Below are 21120 nucleotides of genomic sequence, written 5' to 3' on the forward strand. Positions count from 1 at the left end.
CACTGTTCTAGATTATGGACTTACCTTTCCAGACACAAACTTCAGGGATTTGAATCATCATGTAGCAGCAGTGTGGAATCAGACCAAGACTCTCTCCCTTCTTTTGTCTCAGTGTCTTCTCATCCTTCTGTCTTCTTTTCTCTCCCTCGTCTGTCCTTACTCCCAGGTGGTGTGTCCTGCGAGGGGCGATGGGGTATGTGGCAAGCAGCGCAGGGCCGAGAGCTAAAGAGCGTCACCTGTGCAACACACCGGTCTCGAGCCCCACGGAGGAGCTCCATAAGGATAACAGGAGGAGTGACGAAAGTGAAGGACAAGAGAGGACCAGGCCTGGACTATTTATGTTGTGTTTTGTTGTTTATGTTTGTGCAGCAGTCGTCCGTAAGGGGTTGTCGCTTTACTCTGGTTTTGTTGTTTGTTATTTTGAACGTTTCCCGGTTCCCATCTCCTTCTTCCCTGAACTTTAACTTTGCTACAATATTGTATTATATTACTCATCTAATCCCTGGTCTCTAATTTGTGTTTCTTTGCTCTCATGGCCTGGTGACTATGCTGTCCAAGGTGCTCGCTGAGGGGCTGAGAGAGTGATGAAGACTGAATGTTGATTTTCAGTTTGTAAAGATAGTGGTAGATAGAATGCGTTTATAAATACACTGTGAAGTCTGAAATAAGAGTTAACAATGTTAAATATAACAGAGATAATAAAGTAATTGCAGTAAAGTAATTGGCCTCAACATGTTTGTTTGCAACAGGCCTCCGAATTGCAAAGGCCACCTCTGGACAAACGATTTTAAACCGGAAATTGAGAGTTTGAAAAATGAATTTAGGGTAAAACCGGGAGCATGATTGTGTCTTTTTTTAATGTGGGGGATGTGATAACAGTTTTTAAAGAGTGTAAAATGAGGAAGGCACCTGGGCCTGATTATAAATGGGGTCAATTACTTAGGGAATGAGCAGTTAGGACCAATATTTCATGAGATGCTTGCTCTGTCTCTTCAACAACAAAAAGTACCTGCACGGCAGAAGCCGTCTACAGTGATTCCAGTGCCAAAAACCCTAATGCACAGACATTAGAGAACTTTAGATCAGTGGCGCTTACATCTTTAGTTATGAGATGTTTTGGAAAAATTTGTAAAGAGAGAAATTATGCTAAGAACTTTCTAGATCCCATTCAATTAGCATGTACTGTAGGGCTAAGCGAGGTGTAGAGGATGCAGTAGTAACTCTCTTACATTTAGTACTTCAGCATTTGGATAAGCTGAAAACATTTGCTAAATTACTTTCTATTTATTTTTCATCTGCTTTCAATACCATTCAGCCACATATTTTAGTCGAGAAACTCATTAATGAATATAAGTTGGATTTTAGGCTTGTAGGATGGATTTTAGATTTCCTTGTGCAGAGAATACGACCTGAAAAAGTGGAACGTCTTTAATCGTGACCAGCTGTGAATATTGTGTGTAACGCGTCAATAGAATTGACCCGGAGGTATTAATCGCCTCGGCCGGTGACGTAGTCGGTGCGCACCCGCGACACAAGGCTATAGATGAGCCACAGGTGCATCGTCAGGTGTTTTGTCTTCAGAGGCCATTCTGTGTATGTGTGCGTCAGAAAACTCTCTCACCTCTCTATCTGCTTCAGATCCTGTTAGGAGTTCGTTTTCAACCGGCATTGTGCAGAATTTTTTTTGTGCACTTTTTTGTGTCTTCTTTTGTGCAGAGTTGAACAAGTGGAAAAGATAAATCCCCAAAAATTAGTGATTTACAAAACAACATGGTGTGTGCCTCCGTGTTTACGTCCTATGGCTGAATCAGACACACACCACTGCTGTTTTGTTTGGTTGAATCCTGAACTCTCAGTTGATTTACCCAAACCTTACTCAAGATGCCGAGGTAGTCTGAAAAGTTGCTACATCTTTAAAAACAAAATTGCTAAGTTGATTTCACTGCCTGTGTGTGACTACGGGAAGACACAACCCCTTGATCAGAAGTGACACACACCTATAGTAAAGAATATAGGCTATTTATAGGCAGTGGGTGGTGATGGACCAGTGGATAAGACACATGCCTTTGGTGTGAGAGACCCGGGTTCGAATCCACTGTGAGACACCAATGTGTCCCTGAGCAAGACACTTTACCCCTAGTTGCTCCAGAGGCGTGCGACCTTGCTTTGGATAAAAGCGTCAGATAAATGTAAATGTAAAGTGTACGGTCACAAATAGGCCTAATACACATCGCCCTTTCAAATAGGCCTATTTCCTTTTGCGCTATTGAACAAGTTTTTTCATACAATGAACTTCAAACTCATCCAAGCCACCTTGTTAATTCTTAAAACAGTGTATTTATATTGATTAAACACACTGTTTTGGACGGCCACCTTGAACTTGAGCACGAGAGTACAGAATAACGCATCCAGTGTATCTGGCATTAAAGACAGACTGTAGCTTGCTAGTAACCAACTCATGGTTATATCATGTGCAATCAATATTTGTGTTCCGTGAAAAAATGTCTCTTTCAAAGAAATGAAAGGTGGATTCAGAATGCCGTGTAATTCAAGAGAATGGTCAATGGAACACTTCTGAGAAATAAATAAAAACAAATCAATTAAATCAAATTTGTTTAAATGGCTCCCAACAAGTTCAGGCATGGATATTCATTATGATACATCATGATCTTGGTATTCAGAATGTCTGCAATGTCTGTGATAATAATTTGTTTGTTTTTTAATCAGACAAGTGTTATTTTCTTTAAAAAGTGAAATACTATAATTTCCCAGTCCACTCTTTTCTGCCATAGAATACATACAATTAAAATTGTAATTGCGATTTTATTTTTTTATCTCACAATTCGGACTCTTATCTTGCAATTGGGAGTTAATATCTCTAAAATTCAGACTTTTCTTCCCAGAATTGTGAGATATAAACTAGCAATTGCAGAATTGCAAAATAAAAAAGTCACAGTTACCTTTTTATTTTCCCTGGTGAAAACAAGCTATGTATCCTATGTTTTATTCTTCATGTTGTGTGTTAGCTGTTAGTCTAGCCCTGCATATTATTACTATGTCACTGATTCTTGAGGGACAAAACATGTCCTACCAACGCAGTAAACTCCGTCTCAGTGTGATCATTTCTGTCAATAGTTATTGGATATATCTTAAATCAAATATTTGTTTATTAAGGCAGCTACTACTGAGGGAAACATTGTTTCACTGTATAACACATGGATAAGATGGAAACATATTACATTTTGTCAACTCTGTTGTGTCTAATGGAGTTGACATGGGGAATTATGCATATGGGGAATTTAAAAAAAAATGTTTTTAAAGATTTTGATTTTGATTGGATTTACATGCCTTAAATGCATAACATCTTTTTTATGTCTACTACTACTACTACTAAACACACACACACGCGCTCGAGTCTAAACACACCTGCAGGCACTGTCCATTCAACACTGACACACACACACACACACACACACACACACACACACACACACACACACACACACACACACACACACACACACACACACACACACACACACACACACACACACACACACACACACACACACACACACACACACACACACACACACACACCCTTTTAAAGACACCATGAAATCAAAATGTATGCTTGTCATCAATGTAAGCTCTTACACTGGAGCCGAACATGGAAGATTTCATTAATGAAGGGTGGAAAACAGCAGGTGTGTTATCAAGGCCATACGGTATCATCTGGACTCGTTATGGTGAAAGCTGTTCTCCACATTTATCCCGTTCTCTGATTCTTCTGAGGCTGTGAGCGCTTATAGATACACGCTTCACACAGTTGTTCAAGAGCCGAGGCAACAAGTGGTTGAGGATTTCAATACTTGACAGGTACTGTATTTAAGCCTAATAGTAACTATTACTATATGTCTAAATAATAAGATGTATAAATGTACATTTAAATAGATTATTAACCAATTACTTGCACTTTCTAAATGATCTTATGAACCACTGAAAACTCCTAAATAACTTGTAAATAATGTAATACATAATTTAGAAATTATACATTTACCATTAATAAAGTAAAATACAATTATTAAACACATGCTTTAATGCTTTATAAATGATGAATTAACTATTTACTAATGCTTTACTAATGATTCATAGCATGCAGTTATTTTAAAGTGTTAAAAAAATGTAAGATAAAGAAACAAATTAATTAATAAGGTAAAAAAAACGATCAAGAATCGTTTTGGAATCGGATACACTCATACACAGTTGTGAATATCAATGAAATAGATCAATTCTATAGTTTTTTGATTTCTGTAAAAAAACGATCACCAACAACTTTTATTAAAAAATTAAATTAAATAAACATTTCAATTCCATAGCCTACTCACACAAGTGCTGTAGGATTATCTCTTCTCATACGTGTGTGTCCAGGTTTTCCCATGTTGTGGAGGTTTGGGGATAGAATGTAAAGTTTGTACAGTAGAAATAAAATAGAGTCTTCATCAAACAAACAAACAAACAAACAAACAAACAAAAAACTGTCTCTGTGTTTGTGAAATCTCTATGCCAAAATGTTTTAACCCCATAAGAGCCCTCAAGACATATACATGCTTTTGTTTCTTGGTATAAGGTAAATTGCACTACATATTAACATGAATTTTTAAATCTAAAAATGTTCTGGCTCGGTAATCTATATCTGACTTAAATTAATAATGTCAAAATATAAAATCGTATTAAATTCATTTTTTGCAAAGTAATACAAATAACAGGCTATAAATAATGTAATTGACCCATATATTTCTCCATAATATGTGGGCTATTATTAATCCTTCAACTAGTCTTGTTATCATTATTGTTCTGTATAGCCTACACTGTCTGAGAGTGATGTCTTCTTATCATGTCAAACATCTGAATCAAATGAACTACACAATATCTTACGACGGTAACGGGCAGTGACGAAAACATCTCCAGAGGAAATATTCCCGCTTTGATCCTTGACATTCCATTATGACATCACCATCATTCTGTCCGAGGACGCGCGCACAAAACATTCCCACTGTGGCACGCGCTCGAGGAGCGTTTATCATCAGTGAGGAGGAAGACACTGGATCAAGTTGGCAGGGAGGAAGACTCTAACCTACTGAAACCGTTATTTGTGCTCGAGTTACGCGTTTAATCATGGATGCGTCACTATTTCAGTTCTTCATTGAGGAATTCGGCGACTCCAACTGCACTCTTATGGACGCTTTTCAGCACACTTTATACGGGAACTCGTCTTTCGCGTCGATGAGTATCGATGGTGGGGATTCAATTCTTTATTAGCGCATTTGTGTTATTCAGCACTTGTAATGCACATTAATCAGCACGGGTTATATATCTTCCTCTAAGGCATCTATTGTAACTCCACCACGGATGAAATCGGAACTTGCTGGCCGAGAAGTAACTCTGGGCGGATCATCGAGCGGCCGTGCCCGGAGTTCATCAACGGCGTGAAGTACAACACCACCAGTAAGAGTGTGTTCACTGAGCATTAGTACAGTAGCAGAGCTGTGTCTGAATAACTGTTCGATCTCTGGCTCAGTCCTTCAGTCAGAGTTAAAGTAGCCTACAGCAAAAAGATGCTCAGCGAAGTGAGTCAGTGAGTGGAGACAGGGAATTGATAAAAACGTTTCTGTTTATAACTGTTCAAAGCTTATACGATTGAAAGGACAAGTATAGCTTTTGACATTTTTTCTTTCAAAGGTAATTAATGCAACAAACAAAAAAAATATTATATATATATATATATATATATATATATATATATATATATATATATATATATATATATATATAATATACACACGCACGCACGCACGCACGCACACACACACACACACACACACACACACACGCACGCACGCACGCACACACACACGCACGCACACACACAGAGGCACGCACCAGCACACGCAAACACACACACACACGCACGCACACACACACACACACACACACACACACACACACACACACACACACACACACACACACACACACACACACACACACACACACACACACACAGAGAGAGCTGGAGTTGAGAACCACTGGCCAATTGTTTCTTCACCATTTGTGCTTCTGTGGTGTGTGTTATCTGCCCTGCCACATGCTCTCTGCTTTAATGTGGGAAATCAAGCAAAGCTGTGAAGTTCACACACACACACACACACACACACACACACACGCGCGCGCGCGCACACTGCCTTCATGCTGATGCTCAATATCAGTGATACAGAGATATTTTGTTTTTACTTTATCTGAAAAAATATGCCGTTAAATATCTGACATGTGAGTTGAAGTTGTGTCTGCTTGTTTGTTGTGAAATTTTGCACTATTACGTTTTCATAAACATGCCAAATGTATGCATTTGTGATCATTATTATATAATTTGAAAGCGAGATTACACAAATTGATTTACTTCTCCTTTGATAGACAGTATAGGTGTAGAATCGAACACAGGACAGGACAGTTATTTCAAACGGATTTGCAGAGCATTTATTGTATATATCTTATCTAATCTTTAAGACCCTGCCTGGATCAAAACATCACACTGTAAATCAAAAGATATGCAGAAGACCTGTAATCTCAGTGTGTCATTGACTGGACTGTACACATTTACTGTGATTTATGATAAAGTCACTGCATATGCACACGATGTGTCTGTTAAAGCGCGTGAGTGTGTGTTATCTTCAGTTATGAGCACAGATCATTCTCCCTTGTGTGCGGCTGAGGCACAGCGTGCAACTTTCTTCAGCGTATTGAAGTGACTTGCACATAATACAGAGCTGATTCAATACAGGGCACATTTAAGCCTTTCATTGCTGAGCACTGAAAGTGCATTTGATCTGCTCATAGTGACCTGCTGATTATATTACAGTTTTATTGGCTCATTATGTGTTTTTATTAACACAACTGGCATTTTTCAATGGCATCATTAATCCCGTCGTCACCTGACTGGTGTCGGTCTGTGCCATCTTTTCTGCACAAATATGCCTCCTTTTCATGGTTGAATTTGGATGATTATGTTCAGGGGTGCACATAACGTTTTTGGTCTGGTTGTCAAAGGAGACCTGGAGATCTGCTTGGTACTCACACTTTACACGGCACACTTATCCTACAAGCTGTCCTCATCACAAGTGAAATTAGTAGTGCTTCATGTTTTTCAGGCATTAAAGTAATTTTCTCTTTCTCTTTTGTTGTTTGATTAACATTGTGTTAACAAACGGGTATATTAGGCTGCTGTCACTTTAAGACGAGGGATCTTACGCATTACACATGCTCTCCAGCGCGCCAGTCTTGTTCTTTTGCTTGATGTTTAAACTGACAGGACTTAAAAACACAACAATGATGGTAAACTTTCACTCCATGATGGGTAAACTTTGCAATTATCCGCGAATCGCATGCGTTCCGAACCGAAACTGATCAACTAAGATCCCTATAAACGTGCATGACATCACACATCCTGTGATGTGAGTATTTTGCGCACACGCACATCACAATATCGATGCTAAAACATTATATCGTGCTGCCCTAATCATGATTGATATATTACCAGAGATGGAGGAAAATCGTACTCCAGTAAGTAAACGTGTCCATGTCCCAAAAAAATGGTACTCAAAACACTTCCCTTCACGTTTTCTGGTGCGCATCGTTCATTTTCAGCACGCATGCGCACCAGTTATGTGCTCAACTGATTTTGTTTTTCGTTTACAAAGGTCGACACTTTTTGCCTCTCGCTGTCAAGAAGTTTATGAAATAACTAACTTAATGTTTCTAGCAATCATGGCAGCAGTAATTCATCAAGGGATCATCAAATGATGGAGAAGAGAGTTATTAAACCAGATCCTGATTGGCATGATTCCTTTAGTGAATTTGACACAGCACATGCCAATAAACAGTGACTACAATGCATTGCTAGAAAAAACCCATGTGAATGCACTACCTAATTAAGTTCACATTACGTGATTTATTTTGTTGAATCTAGATATTGTTTGCTGCCTCAGCTCAGTCTTAATTAATGGGACAAACCTTGAAGGGTTATTTATAGCTTGTATGAAAGTTCTGCGTGACACTGGTGTGTTTGTGTGTGGTGTCATTGAGCCGGTTCCCTGAGGCGCTCGAGTCTAAACACTCCTGCAGGCACTGTCCATTCAACACTGACACACACACACACGCACACGCACACGCACACACACACACACACACACACACACACACACACACACACACACACGCACGCACACACACACACACACACACACACACACACACACACACACACACACACACACACACACACACACACACACACACACACACACACACCCACACACACACACACACACACACACACACACACACACACACACACACACACACACACACACACACACACTTAGAGTGCCGGTTTCTCCTTCTGACTCACTCTTTTTTATAATAATGTTCACTTATGACATTTAGAGCATTTTATTCACAATGAACTAATCAATTACTAAAAATTAATATAGATTTGTAGATTAGTTATTATCAATGACATGTCACAAATTTCTTGAAGTATCAATATCTCAATATACACAAAATCACAATTAATCATGAACAAATTAACAAATCACTAGTTAATGAGCATATAACTCGCTGATGTATAATTAAGTTATTGTAATTTGGCCTATTAAAAGCACAACAATGCAATTATGACAGCTTTTTTTTAAACGAATAGTACATTTGTTTTTGTTTTTAGCTTACCCTGAAACATCCAAATGATACCAGCTCATTTGAGATGCCAGGGATTTTGGAAGATTTGAGATTTGGAAGTCAATTACATTCCCTCAGTATATCAGCGTACTGAAAACTGTTATTATCAGAGGTCACTTTGCTCAGCAATGCCAGTTTTGTAAAGGACACACTCCCCCAAACCACTGTCCTCATTATTTTATATAAGTAGACTTGCTGGGAATCTGTGCCCACAAAACTCTCTCTAAAAAGCTCTGAATTGAAAATTTTGTCATTCATAAAACTCTTCTTGTTATAAGATCAATGATTAAATGTTTTGGCTATTTTAATTATATGATCATATACTAATAAGACTGAAGTACTCTAAGCTCTGGCGAATACATTTCACCAATTTTTTTTTCTTTCAGAATTCAGATAAAATGTGAAAGTAAGCTAATTCCATCTGTGCCTATAAAGGCCTGTTCACAGCAAGAACAATAACTATAAAGATAACCATAACAATAACTATACTAGTGTCCACACCAGTGTACGATATCTTTCTGTTTATCATAAGTGTGCTGCAGTTTTGTCATTTGCCACTTTAAATGCTCAAGCTTTTTAAAGCAGGGTCGATTCTGTTAATTCTATCGTTCTTAAGCTGAACAAAAACATATTCTGAAAGGTATTTCATTGATATCGTTTCCTTGTGCCATTGTTGTTGCAGTTGTGGTGTGATGCTCTGCTATTCTTTTATATTTGGAACAATTTTAGAGCTTCAACATTATCGTTAGCCTATAGTGTGAACGGGCCTTAAAATGCCCTACTAATTGCTCAAATTGATTTATGTAATGATTGAAGTCATAGTAGATGCAATAATAACTGTGTTCACAGAACTTTAGTAAGCATCTTGTTGAAACACTAAGAACAATTCTGTTCACTTGCAATATTGTGATAAATTAACAGAACTGCTATTAATGGTGTAATTGCTACTGAATGAGGGTTTCTCTTCGACTGTCATAAAGTTTTAATACATAATTTAACAATTTCTTGCACATTTCTAGCACATATGCAATGTCACATTTATTGCCCTTGTTCGAATAAAGTTGTATTACAAAAGTAGAAACCAACATTATGGTCAAGTTTACACTTATGTATTCAACTTTATATATAGTGCTGTGCAATAATATATTTTACCTTTTGCTGTGATACAAACGATCATGCAGCTGAGATTTACTATATATATAGTATATACTGTTTTACGTAAGTTTATCGTATTTATGCTGGTAAGTTGGATGTACATGAAAATATCCAACTTTAAACATATTGCTGGGCAATAATATACTTTACATTTTGTGATGATATAAACAGTCAAGCAGTTAAGATTTGATATATAGTCTATATTGCATACATGTGTGTACTGTATGTATTGTAAAGTTGGATATACTTATAGTAGTTGCAGGTTGGAGTTATTAATTCTTTATGTGTTGACATGTATAGCAATTTGATGTAATGATGAGCCTATTTACTATTTGTGATGTGTATCACTGCCATAGTTAAAATGATGCATATCAATGAGAAGATTAAAATTCCAATCACATCGCCTACCCCTAACCAGTTTAATTGAGGAATTAATTGAAAGTCATGGCATATATATGTATGCACAACACATTTTACATAGTAGCTACATCATTCATTTAGTCCCCTAGGGTGCAAGTAAAAAGCAACTGTAGCAAAGAACAAAAAACTCTGATTGATGTTGGCTGATGGAGAAAAAAACCTTTGGAGTAACCAGGCGTTACAGTCCAAATATAATGCCTATACTTAAATAAATATGATTGTCCATTGATTGTAGTCTTTGAGCTCCATCCAGGATTGATCTGAGAGCAGCAGCAGTTCATCCTCTGTTAAGGAAGGTTGTAGAGACACAGACGTTGAAGATGCCCCTCGCTGAATGCTGTCACGTTTATGTCTGTTTTGATCTTCTGTTTGTCTTCAGTTTCAGTCACATGTCCTTTGTTTTCCCGCCACTCATCTATCTCCATGCCAACCGTCATTAGCCCATTATCATCACCTGTGTATTGTTAATCACCTTCATCTGTGTCACCTGGTTTTTGTTCATCAGTGCCTGTATTTAGTTTGCTATTTAGAAAGTGTTCAGTCTGTCTTTGTCGGTTATTTTAAATGCTTAGGTGTTGTTGTGAATGTTTCTGCCCGTCTTACTGCCTATATGTACCTGTGAGTAAACTTTAAGTAAAACGTTTGGAATTGAAGCCTTTCTGACTCAGTCTTCTCCTTCAACCCACACACACCGTGACAGAAGAACCGACCAAGACAGTTTGGAGTTTGCAGTGGTGGAAATTCTTCTCCTCTCTCAGGAGGATCTGTCCCTCGAGGCCCACACACAGGTATTTGAACTTAGTACCATTCGTTCCTTATGATGACACCAGCCTCATTGTGTTCTTCCGGGCAGGCGTGCCTTGGTCTCACGTTGAGACCTGATGGGCCCTGGGGGAACTTCGAGAAGTATTTCCAGTTGGTGTTGTGGCATGATAATGCGTCTCGTTTTAGTCCAGAGCCTTCACCACTGATCCCGTCTTGCCCAGAGCCCTCACCGCTGCTCCCGTCCAGCACAGAGCCTTCACCGCTGGTCCCGTCCAGCACAGAGCCTTCACCGCTGGTCCCGTCCAGCACAGAGCCTTCACCGCTGGTCCCGTCCAGCACAGAGCCTTCACCGCTTGTCCCATCCAGCACAGAGCCTTCACCGCTGGTCCCGTCCAGCACAGAGCCTTCACCGCTTGTCCCGTCCAGCACAGAGCCTTCACCGCTGGTCCCGTCCAGCACAGAGCCTTCACCGCTGGTCCCGTCCAGCACAGAGCCTTCACCGCTGGTCCCGTCCAGCCCAGAGCCTTCACCGCTGGTCCCGTCCAGCACAGAGCCTTCACCGCTGGTCCCGTCCAGCACAGAGCCTTCACCGCTGGTCCCGTCCAGCACAGAGCCTTCACCGCTGGTCCTCGTCCGGGATCAGATGGAGTTTGACTTAATAGACTTTTTCACAGAGCCTTCACCGCTGGTCCCGTCCAGCACAGAGCATTCGCCGCTGGTCCCGTCCAGCCCAGAGCCTTCACCGCTGGTCCTCGTCCGGGATCAGATGGAGTTTGACTTAATAGACTTTTTCTCAGAGCCCTCGCCGCTGGCGCCGTTCAGCCCAGAGCTTTCGCCGCAGGCGCCATCCAGCCCAGAGCCCTCACCGCTGATGCCATCCAGCCCAGAGCCCTCGCCGCTGGCGCCGTCCAGCCCAGAGCCCTCGCTACTGGCGCCGTCCAGCCCAGAGCCCTCGCTACTGGCGCCGTCCAGCCCAGAGACTTCTTCACCGCTGGCGCCGTCCACCCCAGAGCCTTCACAGACTGTTCACGTCCCGTCTGCCCAGCCAGAGAGTGCACCTAGGCCTGTATGCCCACCCAGCCACCCTCTCCTACCTCCTCTCTTCTGCCACCTCTCTGATCTTCTGCCTCAGCCTGTCAGCCCATCTGGCCCATATCTTATCTCCCTCTGTGAGGTGGAGTTGCCGTGGGTCTGCCAGCCTGCAGCTCCAGTTTGGTTGGTGGATCCCAGGCCTCCACCTCCAACCTCCGCAACCAGGACTCTACCTCTGCCCTTCGTCCCATCTGCTCCACCTTGGCCCTTACCTCCCTCTGCTTCACCGTGGCCCTTCAGTCCCCTAGTTCCGCCAGGCTCCCTCGTCCCCCCGGATTCACCTTGGTCACTCGTCCACCTTCCCTCACCTCTGGACTGCACTCCTCTGGCTTCACCTCGTCCCTTCATCCCCCCGGCTCAGTCGGACTCCGCACTTCCTTCAGTTCCCCTTTGGTCCTCACTCCCTCTGCCTTCACCATGTCCTTCTGTGTCCCCGCCTGCACTTCTGTCACCAGAGCCGGCGGCGTCGCCATGTCCCGCCGGAACCTCGGCGTCGCCTAGGTTTGTCGGCTCTCCGGCTCCACCCTGGTCTCCTCTTTCACCTGCTCCGCCCCCGTCAGTCGGCTCCCTGGAGTCGTCAGCCCCACCTCCTTCATGGCTCCTCCCTCCGTCGTCTCCGCCATGGCCTCCCGAAGGGTCTTCACCGCCGTGGCCGCCCGAAGGATCTTCACTGCCGTGGCCGCCTGAAGGTTCTTCACCGCCACGACCGCCCAAAGGGTCCTCACCTGCACGGCCGCCCGAAGGGTCCTCTCCGCCGTGGTCGCCCGTAGGGCCTGCTCTGTCCTGGCCGCCTGCTCATCCTGCTCCGCCCTGGGTCCGTCTTCGGTGCGAGGTCGCACTTTCCGGAGGGGGGGAGTAATGTCCCGTTTATGTCTGTTTTGATCTTCTGTTTGTCTGTAACCGTAACCGTCACTAGCCCATCATCATCACCCTTTTTTTTGACTCATCAGTGCCTGTATTTAGTTTGCTTGTTTTCAGTCTGTCTTTGTCGGTTCTTTTAAATGCTTAGGTGTTGTTGTGAGTGTTCCTACCCGTCTTCCTGCCTATATGTACCTGTGAGTAAACTTTAAGTAAAACGTTTGGAATTGAAGCCTTTCTGACTCAGACTTCTCCTTCAACCCACACACACTGTGACAAACGCATGGCACAGGTCACATTTTGGGGATTTGTTCAGAAGAAATGCAAAAGAACGAATTAATTAATTAGGGCTATGTTTGACTGAAAAAAATGGTCTTTAGTCTAGACCTAAATTGAGAGAGACTTGAACAGTGCTACGAAGATGATTCCATAGTTTAGGAGCCAAGTGGCAATACTAATCTAAAAGTTACTGATGAGCGCCAAGTTAAGTCTAGGAGTCTTCAAGCTGGAGTTCGAGGCAAGTCTGGAGTCTTTATCACTGGAGTCTGAGTCAAGTCTGGAGTCTTTATCACTGGAGTCTGAGTCAAGTCTGGAGTCTTTATCACTGGAGTCTTTATCACTAGAGTCTGGGTCAAGTCTGGAGTCTTTATCACTGGAGTCTTTATCAAGTCTGGAGTCTTTATCACTGGAGTCTGAGTCAAGTCTGGAGTCTTTACCACTGGAGTCCTAGTCAAGTCTGGAGTCTTTATCACTGGAGTCTTAATCAAGTCTGGAGTATTTTAGCTGGAGTCCTAGTCAAGTCTGGAGTCTTTTAGCTGGAGTTTGAGTCAAGTCAAGTAAAATTATCACTGGAGTCTTTATCGGGAGTCTTTTATCACTGGAGTCTGAGTCAAATCTGGAGTCTTTATCAATGGAGTCTGAGTCAAGTCTGGAGTCTTTATCATTGGAGTCTGAATCAAGTCTGAAGTCTTTATCACTGGAGTCTGAGTCTAGTCTGGAGTCTTTTAGCTGAAGTCTGAGTCAAGTCTGGAGTCTTTATCACTGGAGTCTTTATCATGTCTGGAGTGTTTATCACTGGAGTCTGAGTCAAGTCTGGAGTCTTTTAGCTGAAGTCTGAGTCAAGTCTGTAGTCTTTATCACTGGAGTCTTTATTAAGTCTGGAGTGTTTATCACTGGAGTCTGAGTCAAGTCTGGAGTGTTTACCTCTGGAGTCCTAGTCAAGTCTGTAGTCTTTATCACTGGAGTCACCTTTATCACCTAGTCAAGTCTGTAGTCTTTATCACTGGCGTCTGAGTCAAGTCAAAGAAGGGGCGTTAAATTTCACTTTAAAAGATGCGACATGGCTCTTCTTCACTCTCTTGTTCGTGCTACTCTTCCTGTGTATGTCCTGCGACCTAGTCGTCTTATTTTATCTTTGGTTTTATTTTACGTTTAACTCAGTCTTTTATTTGATGCTCAGTTCTTGTCAGCAGACCGAACGCAGCATTTTACGTTTTTGATAGAAGTCCTATATCCTCTGGGTGAAAGGACTCCTCCACAGCATACCTTTAAGACTTTCGAATTTCCCGTGAGCAAAACAAGCTCTCGAAACACCGAAAGGACGCTTCCAGCTCACCAACTACGAGGACATCCACACCCACACACGCCTGCTTGTCCAGCGACATAAAGGTCCCTTGCAAGTATTAATTCAATCCAGATTCAAGCGCGTTAAAGTGTGTATTTTCCTTGTTGGTTCTTAAGGTTCAACTGTGGTAACAATCTTTGTTCCCTTTCAAGGGAACTCGAGCTGCGTTGAGACGCGGTGGGAACGCTCTGCGTGATTGCGTCGTGAAGCACGTGTATAATCAGTCCAATGGAAGAGCGAGACGTCATAGGCGGTGACGTCATAGACCAGGAAGCTATAAAGCACACCAGAAAACAGACCGCGACAGCTTCTGTTGCCTTCAGCAAGCGATCTGTGTATTCTTTCCTTGTCAAATTTATTGTTGTCTGTCAAGTTGCAATATATATATATATATTATGGCAAAAGAGAGCAAGCAGCTTTTGTGTTGTTCCCTGCCCACGTTATATCACGGGTGGGGACACACACATCAGCTTTTTGTTACTATTTGGGAGTGGAGCATGCCACAGTCAGTTCTCGAGGGGGCTGACTGTGAGCATTGCGAGAAGCTGTCCATGAGGACGCTCCGCTCCCGCCGGGCGCTCTTCGAGGAGGACGGTTCGGTTCGCGCACCCCGCGCGGGTCCCGCTGTTGCCGATGCACGGCGGCGACTCGCATTTTGGGGTTCGCAAACGGATCTGACAGCGGGGGTTGGGACGGGCCCCGCCCTATCTCAGCTTTCACCTGCCAGATCCAGTGCTGGCGATTTCCAGTTCCGAGGAATTGGTATCGTTAGTGTTTTGTTAAGAAAAAGAGAACAAAACAAATAAAGATATTAAGCAAAGGCAGATGTTGGAGTTTTCAATAAATGAATAAATAAGTCAGCTCATAACTCTGTTGAATAAAGAGGAGCTTTAAAAGGAGGTTTATCTAGTGCTGTTGCTAGTTAAATATTTTCTGGCCAGCTGAACATTATGAGAGTGAAAATAAAAAGAGTTTATTAGATGAAATAAATCTAAAAACAGAAAAACTCTGTATCTCAGCCTCCTCGTCGGGGACTGCCGTTTTTTCCCTATCTCCACACCACACTGAGGTGTCGAGATCGTGGAATAAGTCGGTTTCTATTTTATGTGTTTAATGCCCAACGTCTAACTATAGTAATGCTATGGGTATTAAGTATCATGGTATGACAGTGCCTCGGGTTAAAGAGACGCTTGCTAGCTTTCTCTCTCCCGAGTCGGCGTCATCATTTTTAACCCCGACGTTACCCACCAGCCATCTAAATAAAATGTTTTATTAGGCAACGCTGGTGGGTAAATTATAAAGACATGGATGAATGTGAGGTTGTCAGCACTGACGCTATTCGAGAATTGCGTCGTGCAAAAACAGATAAACTATACTGGGGAGGGACGGTTTCGAGAAATCGTTTCTCCTCTGCGTCCTCTGGGTGGCGACTCTCTGAGGAGGGTCGCAGCACGGCCAGTTCGGTTGTTTTTCCTGCTGGTGGCCACGGAGTGATATATTTATATATATATATATATATATATATATATATATATATACGTTTTTCTGATTTAAAAATAAAGAAAAATAAGATAAAATTATGTCTGTTCTTCTGGACGCTCCGCTTTCAAAAACAAAACAGAACAAAACTAAGAATAAACCGTTCAGCGGCGTTCCAGAGGTTTCTTCCTCACCAATCTAATGTTCCCGGGACTGCTGGGCGGAGCAGTCTCAGTCTACTAAGCTCCTCGCAGCACAGAGTGCAAGAACGAGCATCGCCATTTGGGCTCCTCCACAATCGAAGGGGACTTGGGTGGCGGTAGCAGTCTAGCCAGTTAGAGATATGCAAGATCTGAGGACTATTTTATCTCTAAAAAAGCTTGGACAATAGGAAGCCCTGACGCCGAGGCTATCAGGCTTCTAAAGGGTGGTCCCCTCCGGGGTAGGGATGGTTTTGAGAAAATCGTTTCTCCTCGGCGCCTTCTGGGCTGCGACTCTCTGAGGAGGGTCGCAGCGCTGCCAGTTCGGTTTTCCTGCCGGTTCGCCGTTCAGGACACCAAGGTGTCAGTGTCCCCAAACGATCCTCCGAGGGGGGTCGTAGAGCAGTCAGTTCGGTTTCCCTGCCGGTTCGCCGTTTCAGGGTGCCGAGGTGCCTGCTTTTTCCAATGATCCTCCGAGGAGGGTCGTTGGAACTAAGTTATTTAAAGGGAGGCAAGATCTGAGGACTGTCGTCATCTCTAATAAAGCTTCTGAGGGCTCCTCCGGGGCAGGGACGGTTTTGAGAAATCGTTTCTCCTCGGCGCCCTCTGGGGTGCGACTCTCTGAGGAGGGTCGCAGCGCTGCCAGTTCGGTTGTTCCCTGCCGGTTCGGCGTTCAGGGCATCGAGGTGTCAGCGTCCCCATACGATCCTCCGAGGAGGGTCGTAGAACGGTCAGTTCGGTTGTTCCCTGCCGGTTCGCCGCTTCAGGGCACCGTACTGACTGTTCAACCAAATCCAGAGGCCAGTCTTGAGAGACTGGTTCCCCTAGTAGAATTTCTGGCAGCGTGGAAACTACTGCCACATATTTCTCGGTGGGTCCTGCACACTATAGAAAAGGGTTCAGAATTCGGTTCTTGTCCGCCCAGATTTCTAGGGGTCCTCCCCACTGTGGTGGAGCCCGAGCAGGCTTTGGTTATGGAGCAGGAAGTACTGACACTTCTGCAAAAGGAGCTGTAGAAGGGGTTCCTCCTCCCGGCAGACAGTCAGGGTTTTACTGCCATTACTTCATTGTTCCGAAAGAGGATGAGGGGTTGCGTCCTACTCTAGACCTGCGTCAATTAAACAGCAGGTTTCAGAATCTTAAGTTCAAAGTATGCTTACGCTAAATATGATTGTGTCACAGATTCAGTCCGAGGACTGGTTTGTCACAATAGACTTAAAGGACGCTTACTTATCTATCCATCCTCATCACAGGAGGTTCCTGAGGTTTGCTTTCAGGGGCGAAGCATACCAGTATCGGGTTCTTCCATTCGGCCTAGGTTATCACCCCACACCTTTTACAATATGCGTGGATGCAGCTCTGGCTCCTCTGAGATTCCAGGGCATTCGCGTATTAAATTATATCGACGATTGGTTGATTTTAGCTCAGTCCGAGCTTTTGGCAGTTCAACATCGAGATGTCGTTCTGTCCCACATAAGGAGGTTGGGGTTGCGGCTCAACACCAAAAAGAGTGTACTCCTCCCAGCTCAGAGGACCACTTTCTAGGTGTATTATGGGATTCGACAACAATGCAAGCACGTCTGTCTCCTGCACGTATTTCTGCGATTCTCACAGCCGTAAAGAATGTAAAACTAGGTCAGTCACTCACTGCAAACAGTCTCTGCGACTGTTGGGGCTCATGGTAGTTGCGTCTAACGTAGTTACTTTTGGCCTTCTGTACATGAGACCCCTGCAGTGGTGGCTCGGAACCAAGGGGTTTTCTCCGAGGGGAAATCCGTTTTCGCATGATCAAGGTCAGGCGGCTATGCCTTCGTGCCTCGGTCATGTGGAAGACACCTTGGTTCCTCGCCCAGGGCCCAGAGCTGGGTGCTTCTTGTCGACGCGTCACGCTATCGACGGATGCTTCCCTCACAGGATGGGGGGCGGTCATGAGTGGCCGCTCGGTGAAAGGTCTTTGGCTGGGGCTCATGGCAGTTGCGTCCAACGTAGTAACTTTTGGCCTTCTGTACATGAGACCCCTGCAGTGGTGGCTCGGGACCAAGGGGTTTTCTCCGAGGGGAAATCCGTTTTCGCATGATCAAGGTCACGCGGCTATGCCTTCGTGCCTCGGTCATGTGGAAGAAACCTTGGTTCCTCGCCCAGGGCCCAGTGCTGGGTGCTTCTTGTCGACGCGTCACGCTATCGACGGATGCTTCCCTCACAGGATGGGGGGCGGTCATGAGTGGCCGCTCGGTGAAAGGTCTTTGGCTGGGGCTCATGGCAGTTGCGTCCAACGTAGTTACTTTTGGCCTTCAGTACATGAGACCCCTGCAGTGGTGGCTCGGGACCAAGGAGTTTTCTCCGAGGGGAAATCCGTTTTCGCATGATCAAGGTCACACGGCTATGCCTTCGTGCCTCGCTCATGTGGAAGAACCTTGGTTCCTCGCCCAGGCCCAGTGTTGGAGGCTTCTTGTCGACGCATAATGCTATCGACGGATGTTTCCGTGTGAATGGAGACTTCACCCCGAGGTGGTGGAGCTTCTTAGGGAGAACTTCGGTCAAACTACAAGTCGACCTTTCGCATCGCTTGTACAATGCATTGCCCTTGTGGTTCTCCCTCACGCATCCAGCTCCGCTTGGACTGGATGTAATGTAATAGGTGTGGTTGCCACTACACCTATACGCTTTTCCCGATATCTTTGCTCCTGGGAGCTCTGGAGTTGTGGATACTGTGGGCTCGGCCTCTGAGGGGGCCCAGCTCATAGATTCAGGTTTTCTCGACCGAGGTCGTGGAGACCATACTCCAGTCTAGAGCTCCCTCCACGAGAAGACTAATATGCTGTTCTCTGCCTGGTGCAGAGAACGCCTTCTGAATCTCGTTTCTGCCCTGTTGGTACAGTACTTGATTTCTGTAATGAATGTTTCTTTGCTGGGCTATCTCTGAGGAGAGATCCTTAATTTCGTCTTCTCCGTGGTACATGAGGCTGAGGCTTGCACGTACTTGGATTTGCACCTGGTTGGTGGTAGTATTTCTTCACCCCAGATCGGGTTGTATTTCTAGGTCCCTACTAAATGTGCGGGTCATTTGTGCTCCAGGCCTTCTGTCCTCCACCTTTAATATCCCAGATCAGGAAAATCTTAAATCTGTTATGCCCTGTCCGGGCTTTGGATGCTTAGGTCCACAGGGCTGCTCAGTGGCGTTTATCAGAACAATTATTTGTCTGCTTCGGGTAACCTAAGATAGGTTGCCCTGCATCTAAACAGATAATGAGCAAGTGGGTTGTTGAGGCTATCTCACTTGCTTATGCAGCGGCCGGACAGCGTTCACCTGTGGCTGTTCAGGCCCATTCTACAAGGAGTATGGCTGCTTCTAGGCTTTAATTTCGGGTGTTTCCCTTCAGGATATTTGTAATGCGGCAGGCTGGTCCTCACCTCATAAATTTGTCAGATTTTATGCCTACACCTCTCCACTCCCGGGGCTAGGTTGCTTGCTTCTAGTGTGCGCAAGGACTTCACACAGAACGGGCATTTGTCTTATGGCGTAGTGGGTATGGGGTTCCCACCGCGTCTCAACGCAGCTCGAGTTCCCTTGAAAGGGAACGTCTCAGGTTACGTATGTAACCCTGGTTCCCTGAGAGGGAACGAGACGCTGCGTTCTCCTGCCATACTTCCTGCATGCCCTGATCGACTTGCTTCAGGCTTTTTCAGAAGCTGTCGCGGTCTGTTTTCTGGTGTGCTTTATAGCTTCCTGGTCTATGACGTCACCGCCTATGACGTCTCGCTCTTCCATTGGACTGATTATACACGTGCTTCACGACGCAATCACGCAGAGCGTTCCCACCGCGTCTCAACGCAGCGTCTCGTTCCCTCTCAGGGAACCAGGGTTACATACGTAACCTGAGACGTTTTCCTGTCTTCTACTTTTCTTTCTTACTGTTTTTGCTTTTATTATTCGATATATTCATTGTTAAATGTAGTTGTATTTTCTAGTTCCTTTTTATTAAACTCATTATACTCTCGATTGTCTCTGTTTGTTGGCCACGGAACAAAGCCTCTTTAATGTATGATCTAAAGCTACGAGCTGATACTGTTTAAGTTAACTAATTTGATCAGTAAACTGATACTAAGGATAAACTTTTTTGAGAATTGATAACGAATATCAAACAAGCAGCTCGGTGGACGAACTGACTAGTTGGGATAATAGTTACAGTTAACTCTATTAAGGTATTCTGAAAATTAATATAGCCCGCCTGCATGTGAATTATATACTTAATTAATTACAATTCGTTGTGTTAATTAACTATATATATCTGAAGCAGACGCGTGAGCTATATAATCCCTATTTGGGTGATTTTTATGTATGATGATCTAGTTCAGACCCGTATTCAATCACTGTTGATCCTCAATTAATAATTGTTGAATACTTATTCCCCAAACCTGAGCTAAATTCCTTACACAAGTCTGAAGTCAGATTCAAGTCTGGAGTCTTTTAGCTGGAGTTCGAGTAAAGTCTGAAGTCTTTATCACTGGAGTCTGAGTCAAGTCTGGAGTCTTTACCACTGGAGTCCTAGTCAAGTCTGGAGTATTTATCACTGGAGTCCTAGTCAAGTCTGGAGTCTTTTAGCTGGAGTTCGATTCAAGTCAAGTTATCACTGGAGTCTGAGTCAAGTCTGAAGTCTTTATCACTGGAGTATGAGTCAAGTCTGGAGTCTTTATCACTGGAGTCTGAATCAAGTCTGAAGTCTTTATCACTGG

At 43.8% G+C, this 21120-nt stretch overlaps 1 protein-coding gene across 1 annotated transcript in view; it reads left to right on the forward strand.

Moving 5' to 3' along the window:
* The first annotated feature begins 5082 nt into the window (after positions 1-5082).
* The window catches only part of crhr2 (corticotropin releasing hormone receptor 2), a 101215-nt gene continuing 85177 nt past the window's right edge, over positions 5083-21120 (forward strand). The window contains exons 1-2 of the mRNA XM_077217333.1: positions 5083-5299; positions 5389-5508. Coding sequence (XP_077073448.1) covers positions 5179-5299; positions 5389-5508 — 241 coding nt within the window. The 5' untranslated portion in view covers positions 5083-5178. The remainder of the gene's footprint in view (positions 5300-5388; positions 5509-21120) is intronic.

Source organism: Siphateles boraxobius, unplaced genomic scaffold, assembly GCF_051911475.1.
Source record: "Siphateles boraxobius isolate OS27281-9 unplaced genomic scaffold, OSU_SipBor_1 72, whole genome shotgun sequence".
NCBI lineage: Eukaryota > Metazoa > Chordata > Actinopteri > Cypriniformes > Leuciscidae > Siphateles > Siphateles boraxobius.